Genomic DNA, 13,760 nt, shown 5'->3' with positions numbered 1-13,760 from the left:
AAAGAAATGAGGACTGACGAGAGACCCGCGCCTTAAATAACCCTTTCGCCCATCGGTGTTTAATCGGGTCACCGTAAAGTCTATCCTCGGATTGCACGGTACGATGACTCCAATGATACTAGATGTCTAGACCCTTGTGCTGGGATCATTTTGCTCTTCCAACGTCTCAAGCTGAGAGCAGGGTATCGAGAATTGAGGAACCATTCCAAGCACTAGGGTATCATTATGGACAGTCTACCGACGATAAGCTAAGTGTCGCCTGAGAGGAGGGAAGATAATGTACACCAGATACTGTTGTATATGGTGGGTTGTCTAAGACTTGGACTTTGTGAGTGGGGGAGTGAAACGGCCGAAGGGAGAAGTGGCGTGAGAATTGAGGTCGACTCGTAGAGGTCCCAGAGTTGGGATACCGTCGCGAAGTCTCAAGTCCAGAGCGCTCGGTGAACCAGAGAGCGGAAGGACCGAATCCGGGAACACCAAACACGGAAGGGCGTAAGTGGGTGTGTCAATGAAAAAGCGAGACGAGGGAGCGGAGTAATGGCGAACGAGGCGAGGATGATCTAGGCGACGCGTCAAACGACTCGGAGGATGCGAGCCAATACTTTGGGGATTGGGACACAATGTTTGTACATGTATAAATGAGTGGCCTAAGGCCTCTGTGTCTGCTACCTTAACTTATCCTCCGATAAGCCCTACGCTCGTACCTCGCTCCAGGCTTATCTCGGAATATTCGATGCTAACACGCCCACTGATTGGAAAATAGCCGGTGCGAGAATCGCTTGAACACGAGCCTAGAAAGTTATACGCTGTCAAAACTTGAGCGCTAGTGAGCTTTAGACGTCTGATAACGGAACACATACCGAAAGTCAGAACTTTATCATGCGAACATTGACATTGCGCTCAGGCTTGTACTGGTCGACGCTGGCAGCGACAGACAGGGACGAAAACCGGAACCGAGGAGAAAGTTCCCATGCTCCCCGCGTGATCTGATTATCAAATCACGGACCTAATTATACGCGTGTAGCGCGACGCGTCGCGTCACGGAGTCCGGGCAATAGTGCAAACCAGAATAATGAATCTCGTCATGATTGAATCATACAAGAGTTGTGCCCTACTTATTTCGCTCAATATAAAGTGCTACCAGATTGTATTGCCAGCGGAGGGAGATCGCTAAATTAAAAGGAGATGTCTTTCAGGTTACGACGAGCACCTGACAGTCGGAGGCCAATGAAAGCACGTAGATATAAACGTGATTGGCGCCTTAGGAGCTGTCATACGCGCCGACTTCGCCGAGGGACTTAAAGGCGGCGAGGTATGGAACTAAAGCTCCGTAAACAAGCCATATGATGAAACGGACAGCATCATGGGACACATATTTGGGAGTGCTTGTTTTGTAAAACGTACCATCTAGTACCTATTAATTTCTTATCATACGCCACACAGGGATGCTCCATACAAAAAGATGAATCCAGAGCATCATGAACCGAATAGAAAATTCCATAGATAAAAGACAAGAAGGGCTGAATGGAAGATACATATAGAATAATTAGAGCCCATTTACTAGAAGCACGTAGACCGGAAACATGTACTGGGATGTATAGGCAAAATAGAAATAATCTGACTCAATCCCAGAATCATTCTGCACAACGCATAAGTAATATTAGGTAGACGACATAGAGAGCAACCCACATGAAAGCAATAAAAACACACCCAAGCAAATACACGCTGACGTGCAACAGCGGCAGCTTCCTCCACACCGCCATCTCTCGTAGCTGATGCAGTTGTCGGTCCTTTTCACGTATCATATGCATCATATATTCACCTCGCGCCTGCTGACACTCCAGCACTTCCCTGAGTCGCTCGTTCTCGCGCTTTACCGAGCCATCAGGGTCGGTAAGGATCTCACGGACAGCGGGGAGCAAGTAGGGTCGGAATTTACGCGGCACGGTCTGTATCTGAACAAGAAGGTCTTGACACACAGAACACGGTGAAACGGAATTACATACGTTCCCTTCTAATGGGTCTGGGGACGCAAGGGTAATAAGCTTTTGAAGCAAAAGCGACGAATACGCGCATACCGCGGGGGAACGGCTTGCGGCACTTCGAGTTTGGACACCGCGAAGCATTGAAGGTGAACTCTCTGTGTTGATTGCTATCCAGTGTTTCCGTCTTATCTATGCATTGCTTGCAGTATATATGACCTACAGGCGACTTGAAGAAAGTGAAAGAAACGAAGTCATAAGGAGCTCACCACAGGGAAGAGAAAACAGGGCCTTAACCTCAGATTGACATGCGGGGCACGAGCCGGCCATGTTCACAGTGAAGCAGCAGCAATTGTAGTGGTAGGGGGGACGAAAGAGATGGTATCTCTTATGGAAGTTATTCTGTCACACTTTAAATGGCTCTTCCATTTTCACTCGGGTTAAGGTCAGACTGATTTTGGGATCAACTGCTTCATTTTATGTACAATTTTATTTCAAAAATCACTCATGCCCAGCGGTGGGGGTGACTTACAATATGAGGGAGAGAACGGGGAGAGTGTCTGTATTGCAGAAGACTACCGGTAGTAGTAGACGTACAAGGGAAGACGAAAGGCGGGGTATGGTAAATATGATGGTGGGGGTCAAGAAGAAAGAACAAGATATGTGTACTACATGTATATAAGTATTGTGGTCGCCATAATATAACATGTACAGGTAGATGGGATGTCAAAATGAAGGGAAGATACAGTGCCACGGAGCCCAATAGGAAAGGATTCGGTCAGTACATCAGTGTTTGGTTGTAAGCAGGGCTTAAAGTAACCCACCCAGGCAAAGCCTGGGAAGGTGTCTTTTTCATCACCGCAAATGCAACCAACATACGAAGCATCCTGCATAGCCCGTTAGCAAAGTATCAAGACCATCTAATCACTAGCCACTCACGGTGTTCCAAAAGCTAACAACCTGGGGTTGGATATGGCGTCCGAGACATCCCTCAAGCGAAGATTGCCACGAAAAACAGCTCCCCTCTGTCTCAGTACTCTGTTTAGCCGTTTGATCTCTCTCTCTTTTCGGCGGTTGGATCGGGATTCAGATTTGAGTCGCTCTCTCAGTGTTCGCAGTTCTTCCTTTGTTCTAGGAGTATCTTCAGATCTGTCGGGTTCCTCGCCTGGAAAGAGTCGACGATAGGCAGCTATGACGTAGGGCCGGAATTTTAGTGGAACCCGTTTGAGCTTGAGTTTGGATCATGATATGAAACAGAATATTTCAGAGGGGCACTGACGTTACTGTCTGGCTTTCCTACAGGCCAGTACACAATCAGTGGGGACAGATTGGCAAGAAAGAAAACGCACCAAGAGGGAACCTATCTCGACAATATGGACACCATGAGGTATGGACGCCCTGCTCTACAGATGTATGGCCCACGATGTGGGTGTCCAGACATGCCGAACAATATATATGGCCTAGTCGGAATGAAAACTGGGTACGGCGGAGGCGGAATCGGATGACTCACCGCACGGCAGACAGACAGGCGCATCGAGCTCAGAGAGACAGGTCCTGCACGAGCCAGTCATGGTGGACACAAAGAAAGGTGCCGAGTCCACGCAATTACCTTGCTTGTCAACACCTAGCTTATGTATGAGGCTGATAATGCGGCTTGTCGGCCCGTTATGCCGGTATGAAGACATGCTCGAAATGGCCCGATCGACTAACGGACATAGGATCTATGGAAATGCAAGTAAAGAATCCTCTAACGAGGTGTGGAGGAAGGAAAAGCAATGCCGGCATTTGCTGGATTGCACTCTCCTTCCTTGTAGTACTTTCCTCAGAGATTGGTTAACCCGGAGGCTAGGAGAGGGTGGGGACCTCATTTATACTAAGGATACCACCAACAAGCATACGCGGTCCTGGAAAGCACCAGTAGTAGGGAGGATGAAAGAGCTGGAAAATATCAGGTCACTCACGGAAGCTATCCTATCACGCTTTGAATGACTCTTCCATCTTGAGGTCAGATCGATTTTAGGATTAACTGCTGCATTTTTCTGATGTTTCTAGTACAAAAATTACTCATGTCTGTCCATCCTTTCCTACGATAAGTATCAGTTAAGTACCGAGATCACATGGACACAGGAAGCGGTACGCACCTTCAGTCAATTCCGGGTCTGAGCAATGTTCCAACAACTGTAAGAGGAGAGGGTACCCATGTTCCACCCAATGGCGGTACATCGTATTCAGCGCGTGACGGAGGAAGATCATACACCAGTTGAATAAAGTCTGGAAGGGTATCTTCTTTATCACTTTGAATGCAATGACCATCAAACAAATCATGCTGCATAATCCGTGAGCAAAAGGATAAAGACTGCGCAAGTAATAGTCATTCACATTACCCCAACGGTTAGAAGCCCAATGCCAAATACGACTTTCAAATCCGGATCCAGCTCCTTCAATGGATCACGCTGACGTTCAGACCTGAGCTCATCCATCAGGCGGTAATTTTCACGCTGACAGGCAGCTCGGTCATCCTTGGCTTTCTGTTCCCTATCCCTTGCGACGCGTAGCGTATCCATCAGGCGGTAATTTTCACGCTGACAGACAGCCCGGTCATCCTTGGCTTTATGTTCCCCATCCCTTGCCACGCGCAGTGCATCATTCAGTCGCTCGATCTCTTTCCTTCGTCGGTAGTTAGCTTTGGATTTGGATTTGAGTAGACGCTTCAATTTGCGTATTCCCTCTGATCCGCGGGATTCGGGTTCGGGTTCGCCGGATCCCTCGCCTGGGAAGAGTCGACGAACAGCAGACGTGATGAATGGCCTGAATTTGAGTGGAACATGATGGAGCTTAAGTGTGCATTAGGATATGAGAGGGGAAGATTTCAGAAGGGGTACTGACGTTGCTGTCTGGCTCTCCTTTAGAACCATAGATAAACAGCAAGGACACAAACAGCACCAAGAGAGGAAACACACCCAGAGGAAATCGGACTCGACAGTTTGGGCACCAAGAGGTATGTACGCCTTGCTCAATGGTGGTATAGCTCGCGATATGGTTATCCAGGCATGCTGAACAGTATACGTGGCCTAGTCACGGTCAAAAACTTGGTACAGTAGACGAGGAGTGGAGGTAATGACTCACCGCACGGCGGACAGACAGGTGTATCGGGCTCGGAGATGCAGATGCTGCATGAGCCAGTCATAGTGGACACGAAGGATAGTGAGATTCAGAGAATCCAAGCTCGCAAGAGTTGGTTCTTTCATCATTGCTTCCTTTCTTCCGAGGCTGATAATGCGGCTTGTCGGTCCGTCAGTCCGTACATCGTCGAGGCTGGGAAAGAGGGAAGTTGGATTAGGAGCGGATCGCGCGCGCTGGCTATACAGGATCATGAGAATGTATAAGAGGGAGGAAACGATTCGTGATCTCCTCTATTGATCACGACCTGACAGCTGGAATATTTACAGACGTGCAGCTATTGAGAACTACTCTTCGATGCACGGCGGACGTAAAACACGTCCTAGCGGGAACCGGCGCCAGTCGCCAAAGTGGGTATCCATCAGACTCACCCACAACAGGCAGCATGAGGGGTTCGTGGCATAAATATTATGCATCCAGTCACTTCGGAGGGACTCCCAAGAAACCCTCGGTGAGGCAGTATAGATAAAGGCCTCGAAGAAGTTACCACCGAGGGAAACTACGCGAAGGCAAAGATATTCCCAAATGCATTGGCTAGAAATTCAGTTGTCACAGTAGTTTCAACAAAACAGGGCGAAGGGTGACAAACCCAAAGTGCGCATACCCTAGGGCCTTGAGCCGTTGCCAACACCAACATCCTGAAGACAAAGGAAAAGCAGAATCGGCAAATGCCAGAATGGGTCAGGGCCCCTCGAAGTCTTGCCTGCTAGTGACTTGTTGATGGCAGTTTGAACGCCTGCTAGAAGTCAACCATTGTTAAGTACTTTAACCTGACATCGGTAGTCGGAACCCGTTTTGCTATCAGTAGGACAAACGAGGCGTACTAAAACCATGCAAATAGAGTCGAGAACCATATACTTTCGGAAGGAAAGGTGTTTGTCAATAAAATTCGAATAGTAGCAGAAAGGTTCACCGACCAAGCCTATAAAGCTATACCCGGACGTTCCCTGCTCTAGATCCTTGCTTCCCATGTACGCAGTATATTCAAACGATATGCCAAAGTTCGAAGTTACTTTAGATTTCACATCTTGATTTGGATGCATATACTCGTACATGATATCATACCATTAGCTTACCATAAACTAGAGCACTTCACGTCTCTTTATGCCAACACGACATCCAACCGGCTTTCTCAAGAGGCCCTCCTGTGTTTTGAGCTAATCCAAATTTCAGCGAGACAGACGCCAAACAAAAACCATCAGCACTTACACCGTCATCAGGATTCTCCAAAACGAAATGATACCGCTTCAAAATCGATGCGATGATAATTTGCAACTCCATGTTCGCCAGATTACGCCCAATACAGCCCCTGTGACAGTATAAGTTCAGCCTCCAATCTTGTTCAACAACCGAAATCACATACCGAGGACCAACAGAGAACGGAGCAAACGCCTTCGAAACGCTGGCGCTATCACACTCGAACCATCTCTCAGGCCTAAACTCCTCGACATCGTCCCCAAACACCGTTGGGTCCCGATGGGTCGTATAAATAGGAACACTGATAACCGTACCAGCAGGGAGGTAGTTTCCCAAAATCGTCATTCCACCTTCAGGTGCTTCGCGAGGAAGCCCCATAGACACTGCGGGGTGCAGTCGCAGTCCTTCGTTGATGACCGCCTGCAAGTAGGTGAGGTTCTTCACCCGATCGGTTGTAGCCACATCAGAGTCCAGGTGTTCGTCCAGCTCTTTCTGAAGCTTCTCTTGTACGCTAGGTGTGCGTGCGAGGTAGTAGATGATGGCACAGGTAGAGCTGAACCGATGATTCAATTGAAGCATTGCACCAATGGAACAGAATTAGACCTACGTGGAAGTGGTATCAGATCCTGCAACAAGGAGCGTCAGCGCTTCTGCGGTGAGCTCTTCTCTTCCCATTGGGTTACCCTTCGCAAATAATGCAGGTCAGCACAACCGCAGAAATAATTGGAGAAGAGCCACTCACATCTTCGTCCTTTCCAGCTTGTAACTTGCTGAGCAAATCGTTCCTGTCCGTAGGTGTCTGCAACCTCTTCGACACAGCAGTAATTCCCATCCCGACAATAGCATCGAAGTCTTTTCCAGCCTTCCAAAACAGCGGAGCTCGCCTGAGCAGCGACCTACACCACCCAGGCATCGCTCCCATGGTCACTAGGAACGTTTCCGACGGTCCACCCAAAGTCTTGATAACCCTAATTTCTTTCGAAGTGTATTTCGCTCCTGCTTGTCCGTAAGACTTCATTACAGTTTGAGGGTTTTGAGCTACGGGAGCGGAATCTTTGGCTGCCATGATCATCCCGAACGGAGCTCCAAACGCCAAGTCGCCGATAACATCAAATGCGAGATAGTTCGCCCCTGCGAACAGCGGTAGTTAGCACACGAAGAAGATGATAGAGGACCTCCACCTACACGGATAGCAGTCCAACCAAAGCCTTCCATCACGACCCGTCCAACCCTCACCTTCCTCCCCCGACATACCTTTCAAAGCCTTATCATATAGCTTGTCCCACTGTCCCAGCAATTGACCGATGTAACGGCGCACATGCGGCTCAAACTCCAACACGCTCTTCTGCGAAAAAGTATGCGAGATGATCTTTCGTTTGCGTGTATGAGTCTGGCGGTCTCGAGCAGTAAATATACCAAGCTCCGTAGTAATGAAAGCGTCGTAGAACGGTGATTTCAAGGCCCCGTTTCCGTGCCCATAGACCATCGGCTGCGCATCCGACACGGCTACGGAAACGTGGTTAGGCGCAATACGAACGAAGAGACCTTGAAAGACTTTAATTAGCCCTTGACGAGCATGAAAAAATCCAAGGAATACACTAACCGTATTTCTTGTGCAGATCATGGACGACTTCCGAACGATGTCCCTTGTAAGCCACGTACGCCAGCCAAGCATCGGAAAACTTTGCGAGTAGAGGACCGGGATACGAGCGAAGACGATGAGAGTCAATCAGGTAGGGGACCAGGTGAACCAGGACGGCCAATACCATAACACTAACGATGACCGATGGAAAGTCTGCGTGAAGCCATTCGAGAGGAAGGGAAAACATCTTGTCGTATATGAAGATATTCCAAACGAAGGCCTTTTATCCTTTCACTGCAGGGGCCCAATAAATGGAGACATAGCTGTTATAGCCAATCAAGTGCGGCAAAATGCCAACGGCGTCACATTGACACCGAATCGTCCCCTACTCGAAGACCTTGTGATACATGCATCGGACCTGATGTACGTTATACTGTGTGAAAACGACCAGAGCAACAGTGAGCCTCATCCGAACGGCATAATTTCGAAATCCCCCTTGGAACAAAGTTTTCGCGTAGAGAATGCTTTTGACGTCAACTGCACAGCAGTGGCGAAAAATGTATCGCATGGAGGTGATTTTACGACCAGCAATAGGGCTATCCATTCATGTTGAGAAAGCCTAGAATCCCAACTAGAGGGGAGATAGCTCGACCCATAGGAAAACAACGACCAGCTGAGTCGTTATCATTAGCCAATGTTTCTCCGCATCCGAATGTGGTTGGGTATTTCTGATTACTAGACCGGGCCTTGGGAGCCGGACTCGAAGCATATTTAATCAACTCGTCTCTTCAAAGACGGTAAGGTTGCGGCCAGAAGGAAAGACCAGAGACGCACAGCTGACAGACGTCGAGCTTTGTGCTTCTAGTGGTAGCGATACAAGCCATTCGTTGCATGAGGGTAATCAGTGAATTCGCAAGTCCGGCACGGCCTTCCAGTTCTTGGCACGCTTTGAATTTTCCCCTGGTCCAAAGCCAGCATCCCTCACCAACAGCGCGCGTTCACATCATCTTATTTTCTTATTCAGCACCAACAGATAATTCATTCTTCACTAAACCGACGAACCAAACACGCGTTACTCTTTCTCCCTATGCACTCAAGCAATCCGCACAGCCTCGGATACCCGAAGTCGAGCCAGATCACTATACATTCATAGTCCCCACAAAGAATCCCAAGCCTACACAGAGAGAGTCAACATCCACGAGAACCGAAAACACTAACGAAGGAACACGTACAGCGCGAGAGCAAGAATCATTGCCGATGCAGCGACGTCAGTGAATAGCCACACATAGAATGCCACCTCCCTCAGACACTCTTCCGGACGAGTCACCACGCGCCAAACGATCTCGATGCCAAGCCAAACGGTCTGCAGGAAGAGGGCACATCCAACGCTAACAAGAGCGTTCCAGAGTGCGGAGAGCACCCCAAGTAAAACGGTCTTTCGCAGAAAGACAGTTCTAATGCTGGTAAAAACGCCATGTAGGGCGCATGCCACTCGATTTCTCTCCTGCTGCCGGTTTTCATCTTCGGTGTACATGTCCGCCAAGAGCTCTTCAGTCAAACTCTTATAGCCCTCCACCTCGCTTCTCAGCCCTTCTACTTCAGTTTTCAGAGACGCGTTGCACGCGTCGAGGTCCTTGACTTGTGTGCGTAACGCAGACAACTCCTCCACTAGCGCTTCAGACTGGGGGGACATATACCTTGCGAAGCTGAGGAGGGGGAGGTCAACACGGATATGACCGTTGTTGACACGTATTACTCACACCGACTACCATTAATCGGCTATCAGAAGAATAGCCCTGTGAAAGAGAAGGGCGACTCACACTTATTGATCGTTGAATTACAGGTAGGGCATTTGCATACGCGTTGTTGTGGCGAGTTGAAGGCGAACCATCTGTCTATGCACGCCAGACAGAATATATGACCTATGGCAAGGGCGTTAAGCACGATCCCAGTCGACGTCAATACCCATTGGAGCTCACCGCAGGCCGCTGCATAGGGATCCGTGAGCGGGTCGTAGCATATAATGCACTCGATCATTTTGAAGGGAAAGTTACAGGCGAACAATCTCTCACTGAGAGTATAAATATCAATCCTGGTTCTGACTCTTTGTGGCATTCATTGTAGAGGACAATGACAACCATGTCCGTAGATGTTGTCATAGTGTCTACAATGGAAGTTGAGGGTAGAATAGTGGCGTTGAAAATGATGGGTGCATGACAAGACGGTTTGTTGTATTCGAGAACAAAGGCGCCTGAAAGGAAGGAGAGGCGCGATCGGCAGGTGCCGCATTGATACATATGCCCTTGACGAGCGTAGGAAAATCCACCGGAAATGTTTGCAGATACGAAGAGTCTTTGGAACGTGGTGCTAAACGTCGCATTCGAACAAAATATTGCTCAGAGGGTCACGTCGCGCAGGAACCGAATAACTCCGTTTTTTCAAAGAGGTACCCTGCCCAGGTTTCCGGCAAGACTAGATAAGTATCGACAGGCACTTCAAGTCGAATCTATGCTAAGAAATGAGCTCGACATGAGCTGGGAGAACGACGAAGCTCACCTAAATCACGGTATGCATCGCCCAGCTTGCCATGCTCCATCCGGCATCCGCCTTTCGACCAACCCTATCCTTATCATTCCTACACTACGGCCTTCTATTCTCTTACGCCAAACAACGCCCGCCCCCCCGGGGAATCGAGCTCAACGATCCAAACCCTTCATTGAACTCCGGAAGGGCTATCTGCTTGAGGGCATTAACAGAGCGAGGGAACGAATGACGCGGAGCCTTGCTTTGCACAGTAGACATATCCTGTCACCGGTCAAGAGTCAGCCGGGCGAGGAAGGGGTACCATAGAGGATGCAGTGTTCGGATATAGCGCCGCCCGGAAACCTTGAAGGACAGATGAAATTCTGCCTAGACCTTCGAATGCCGCCAAATACATCAACTTTGTAAATCAGCGGCCTTTGCAATGGTCAGAACCTTTAGCTAGTTGCGTTCAGGAACACCGGCCTGGCCTGTTTGAGTTTACATGAACATGGACGGTATCGTTCTTGTCCATGTGCGTCATATGCCCTAAAGACAGCTATTATGGGTAGCAGTCGTCGGAGAAGACACACGGCAGGCTGTACGCGAAGAACCCGCTGGGCGAGACCCAGTATGTGGCGATGTTACGGTTTGAAGCATACCGGTGACTGAGTGAGGGTGAGGTAAGGTGATAGTAAGAAGGAAACCCGGATCGGCAAACGCCGCATCGCATCTCTTCACGATGACCTCGCCTGCAGCATGCGGTATCGACCTGGAAAACTCATGGTCATGTGAAAGAGTAGTACTCAGGCTGGCGATTCTGGCCGTGCCACTACTGCGTGCTCAGTCCCGACTCGGAGTAGCGCAGCTACGGTGCGGTGCAGGCGTCCCTTGGCAAATTTGGTCTTTAGGGCTCCCGACCCCGCATATGAAAGAGCACAGTATGACGGCGCAGTAGGGCTGTACGGGCATGGAGCAGCAGCAGCATGGACATGTCGTTTTAGGTTAAAGTCTCCTCGTGTACTTTTTTTAATAACTCCTGTATCGCACTGACCACGACGCAGTAGGGCCTTCTTCATACAGGACAATCACCGTAGCCAATATCCAACACGTTTTTCGCAGAACGAAAGTCATTAAATGTCATCAAAACTATTACAACGCTCTAACTAAGTAGTAGACTAAGCAAAGTCCTCAAAACAGTACAACTATACGTAACAACATTATACACTGAGATACTGTCCGAAAAGTCATGTCCGTTCCATCATTATATGCAGGGCTATAAACCCCGCTCGTAACATTGTTTGGTGGTACAATTAAGCATTGGTACAAAGGGAGGTGTCCAAAGGGAGATGTGATTTAAAGGTGTGGTGCGGGGGCTGTGGGTAGAAGCCATGCCGCTTTTCAGTTGGTGATGGTAAAGGTTTCACCCCAGTTACCGGAGTCTCCAAACACTGAACGGAGAGGTCAACACTGTGCCCAGTAAAGCAAAGAACGATGGTACGCACAGACAACTCGGTAATCACTGCCAGGTTCAACACTCGGTACCGTCACCTCGACTTGCCCGTCAAGAATGCTGAATCCTTCAGCAAGAACCGCTACATTACCCACGTTGTCAGACATCACGCAATCAAATAACGAAAGAAGAAAACTCACAAGTCATATCAGTCTTGTTCCCCTTCCTGAGCCTTATCGTCCCAGTGGGGTTCGTGATTTGCGTAGGGGGACTAGACGCATCCCAAGTGACCGTCTGTGTAGAGCCAACAGTCCACACTGAACCGCTATCTGGGAGAACGACAGCTGGGGCATATACATCTCGAGAAACGAGAACAGGTGCTGAGAGAACCGACATGGGGAAGAGGAGGGCGAAGAGGGCGGTGATGAAGAGCGTAAAGTTCATCGTGAGATCGTTAGTTTTGGGAGTAGAGAAGAGAGGTAAAAGGTTTGTTAGGAGGTAGGCGAGGGAAGGCCAGCAAAGACAAGGCTCCAAGGCAGGCCAGTGCGTACCTTATATATCAGCCTGCCATGCCGAAACCGGATCATGTCGACGCGAGGATGGCCCGCTGTCACCGAGTATGCGTCATCATTTCACAATTCACCGCCTCCTTACTTCCGAAACTTTTAGCGCAGATCTCTTGCACCGCACTTGGCATACCCAACACCTCGAGGGTTCCTTGTCCCTACTAACACGGAAACCAAAACGCCAATTACTGCGCGAATCATGGAGCTCTAGTAGAGAATAACGGATTTCATGTTTCGCCACCGCCACATAATACAGCACCCTTCCATCGTACTGTGCATTTTGTCAGGACACTTCATTTTTTGACTTGACCAGTGACTGCCATTAAAATTAGCCAACCGCGTCATCGCCACCGCACGTATTATCCGACCGATGTCTACGGTGTTCCAACTTGGGCCTTATTGGTGTTCTGTGCTTCCTTCAGGTTCCCACTAATGGATGCCTCCAACTTTGAGCCTCAGCGAAAAAACATCCTCCATCGCCCAGCCTAATGCTCGGATTAACATTGGAGGCCTAGGTCCCTCTGCGGGGAAACAACCTACGATTATGCGGCTAGCCGAAAATCGAGAACACAACACCGTAGGCGATATGATATGATTGTGCGGCCAGTTATGGAAAATCCAGAGCAAGTCTGACGATCAGATATGATGATTGCGCGGCTGAAATAAAACGATGACTCGAGACAAGCCTCGACGGCAGAGCGTAATCATAATAATCTTGCACGACTACTCTACCAAGGATGCCGCGGTTCAACCTGCACACCGACGTCCAAGTCTGTGACATCTTAGCACTTCTTCGAATCCAAGGTCCAAGGGGCTAGACTCGCATCTTCTCCCAGAACATTCCTCAAAATTAATTCCTGTCCAACTCAAAAAGTAAGCACCCACTCTTCGAACTCGAAACAAACATACGATTTCCTAAACCGCAGTGGGGGAATTTCAAAGTCGCCTCAACAGTTCTTCGTGCTTGTCGGGACGTTCTCCTAGGTACTCGCAACCCACTATCCGCTCAACGCCCGCACGCCTTGCTTCTCCTTTCGTGCTTGTCGGAGCGATGCGTCATTTTCTACAGGGATCGTCCCTGCCAAACGCACCATTCTCTGCACTCCTCAAAGAAAAAAAGGGATGAAACCCGGATCTAAGGCGCAGTTAAGTGCATAGATAGTGAAAGCCAAAGGGAGATTTCACCAAGCGCAGTTAGGTATTCGCATTCCATATTCCACGGGCGAAGGTCGTATCGAGAAGCTAGGGGGGGGCCTGGACAGTGAGCAAAATCAAAGTCA

At 49.1% G+C, this 13,760-nt stretch overlaps 6 protein-coding genes across 6 annotated transcripts; all 6 read right to left on the bottom strand.

Moving 5' to 3' along the window:
- Positions 1–1,358: 1,358 nt before the first annotated feature.
- EV420DRAFT_1505929 (uncharacterized protein) lies at positions 1,359–2,522 on the bottom strand. The gene is made up of 5 exons (XM_060471300.1): positions 2,252–2,522; positions 2,079–2,201; positions 2,007–2,023; positions 1,690–1,955; positions 1,359–1,639 (listed from the first exon to the last, which is right to left on the bottom strand). Exons 1-5 carry the CDS (start codon positions 2,310–2,312, stop codon positions 1,561–1,563), a joined length of 546 nt encoding a protein of 181 aa, XP_060337468.1. The 5' UTR covers positions 2,313–2,522; the 3' UTR covers positions 1,359–1,560.
- EV420DRAFT_652639 (uncharacterized protein) lies at positions 2,370–3,828 on the bottom strand. Its single transcript, XM_060482936.1, has 5 exons — positions 3,493–3,828; positions 3,332–3,442; positions 3,262–3,278; positions 2,922–3,211; positions 2,370–2,869 (listed from the first exon to the last, which is right to left on the bottom strand). The coding sequence occupies exons 1-5, from the start codon at positions 3,665–3,667 to the stop codon at positions 2,761–2,763; spliced, it is 702 nt and encodes a 233-aa protein (XP_060337467.1). The 5' UTR covers positions 3,668–3,828; the 3' UTR covers positions 2,370–2,760.
- A 180-nt stretch (positions 3,829–4,008) lies between these two features.
- Positions 4,009–5,356, bottom strand: EV420DRAFT_1698881 (uncharacterized protein; the record flags this gene model as incomplete). The annotated part of the gene is made up of 6 exons (XM_060479464.1): positions 4,009–4,066; positions 4,124–4,308; positions 4,362–4,816; positions 4,865–4,885; positions 4,943–5,053; positions 5,114–5,356. The coding sequence occupies 6 exons, from the start codon at positions 5,354–5,356 to the stop codon at positions 4,047–4,049; spliced, it is 1,035 nt and encodes a 344-aa protein (XP_060337466.1). The 3' UTR covers positions 4,009–4,046.
- A 798-nt stretch (positions 5,357–6,154) lies between these two features.
- EV420DRAFT_652278 (cytochrome P450 monooxygenase) lies at positions 6,155–8,563 on the bottom strand. Its single transcript, XM_060482934.1, has 7 exons — positions 7,963–8,563; positions 7,545–7,904; positions 7,102–7,490; positions 6,967–7,043; positions 6,526–6,912; positions 6,372–6,471; positions 6,155–6,319 (listed from the first exon to the last, which is right to left on the bottom strand). The coding sequence occupies exons 1-7, from the start codon at positions 8,186–8,188 to the stop codon at positions 6,245–6,247; spliced, it is 1,614 nt and encodes a 537-aa protein (XP_060337465.1). The 5' UTR covers positions 8,189–8,563; the 3' UTR covers positions 6,155–6,244.
- Positions 8,564–8,979: 416 nt separating this feature from the next.
- On the bottom strand, positions 8,980–9,978 carry EV420DRAFT_1474298 (uncharacterized protein; the record flags this gene model as incomplete). Its single annotated transcript, XM_060469197.1, has 5 exons — positions 8,980–9,115; positions 9,174–9,622; positions 9,702–9,737; positions 9,762–9,832; positions 9,921–9,978. The coding sequence occupies 5 exons, from the start codon at positions 9,976–9,978 to the stop codon at positions 8,980–8,982; spliced, it is 750 nt and encodes a 249-aa protein (XP_060337464.1).
- A 1,593-nt stretch (positions 9,979–11,571) lies between these two features.
- Positions 11,572–12,440, bottom strand: EV420DRAFT_1505906 (uncharacterized protein). The gene is made up of 3 exons (XM_060471299.1): positions 12,115–12,440; positions 11,967–12,056; positions 11,572–11,912 (listed from the first exon to the last, which is right to left on the bottom strand). Exons 1-3 carry the CDS (start codon positions 12,356–12,358, stop codon positions 11,863–11,865), a joined length of 384 nt encoding a protein of 127 aa, XP_060337463.1. The 5' UTR covers positions 12,359–12,440; the 3' UTR covers positions 11,572–11,862.
- Between the last annotated feature and the right edge of the window lie 1,320 nt (positions 12,441–13,760).

The sequence above is a fragment of the Desarmillaria tabescens genome (genome assembly GCF_030435595.1).
Source record: "Desarmillaria tabescens strain CCBAS 213 chromosome Unknown EV420scaffold_3, whole genome shotgun sequence".
Taxonomy (NCBI): Eukaryota; Fungi; Basidiomycota; class Agaricomycetes; order Agaricales; family Physalacriaceae; genus Desarmillaria; species Desarmillaria tabescens.
The sequence above is the reverse complement of the archived record's forward strand: the minus strand, read 5'-3'. Positions and strand labels throughout refer to the sequence as shown.

What these genes read in the sequence shown, in the direction of transcription:
- EV420DRAFT_1505929 (XM_060471300.1), bottom strand. Translation starts at nt 2,312, where the DNA reads ATGGCCGGCTCGTGCCCCGCATGTCAATCTGAGGTTAAGGCCCTGTTT. An exon ending in CCTGTTTTCTCTTCCCTGTG is followed by an intron (nt 2,202 to 2,251) that starts GTGAGCTCCTTA and finishes AGTCGCCTGTAG; the next exon opens with GTCATATATACTGCAAGCAA. An exon ending in TGTGTTTTTATTGCTTTCAT is followed by an intron (nt 1,640 to 1,689) that starts GTGGGTTGCTCT and finishes TGCGTTGTGCAG; the next exon opens with AATGATTCTGGGATTGAGTC.
- EV420DRAFT_652639 (XM_060482936.1), bottom strand. Translation starts at nt 3,667, where the DNA reads ATGTCTTCATACCGGCATAACGGGCCGACAAGCCGCATTATCAGCCTC. An exon ending in GCCTGTCTGTCTGCCGTGCG is followed by an intron (nt 3,443 to 3,492) that starts GTGAGTCATCCG and finishes CATTCCGACTAG; the next exon opens with GCCATATATATTGTTCGGCA. An exon ending in TTGTTAGCTTTTGGAACACC is followed by an intron (nt 2,870 to 2,921) that starts GTGAGTGGCTAG and finishes CGGGCTATGCAG; the next exon opens with GATGCTTCGTATGTTGGTTG.
- EV420DRAFT_652278 (XM_060482934.1), bottom strand. Translation starts at nt 8,188, where the DNA reads ATGTTTTCCCTTCCTCTCGAATGGCTTCACGCAGACTTTCCATCGGTC. An exon ending in CCGTTCTCTGTTGGTCCTCG is followed by an intron (nt 6,472 to 6,525) that starts GTATGTGATTTC and finishes ATACTGTCACAG; the next exon opens with GGGCTGTATTGGGCGTAATC. An exon ending in TGGAGAATCCTGATGACGGT is followed by an intron (nt 6,320 to 6,371) that starts GTAAGTGCTGAT and finishes AATTTGGATTAG; the next exon opens with CTCAAAACACAGGAGGGCCT.
- EV420DRAFT_1505906 (XM_060471299.1), bottom strand. Translation starts at nt 12,358, where the DNA reads ATGAACTTTACGCTCTTCATCACCGCCCTCTTCGCCCTCCTCTTCCCC. An exon ending in GAACAAGACTGATATGACTT is followed by an intron (nt 12,057 to 12,114) that starts GTGAGTTTTCTT and finishes TGGGTAATGTAG; the next exon opens with CGGTTCTTGCTGAAGGATTC. An exon ending in CAGTGATTACCGAGTTGTCT is followed by an intron (nt 11,913 to 11,966) that starts GTGCGTACCATC and finishes CTCTCCGTTCAG; the next exon opens with TGTTTGGAGACTCCGGTAAC.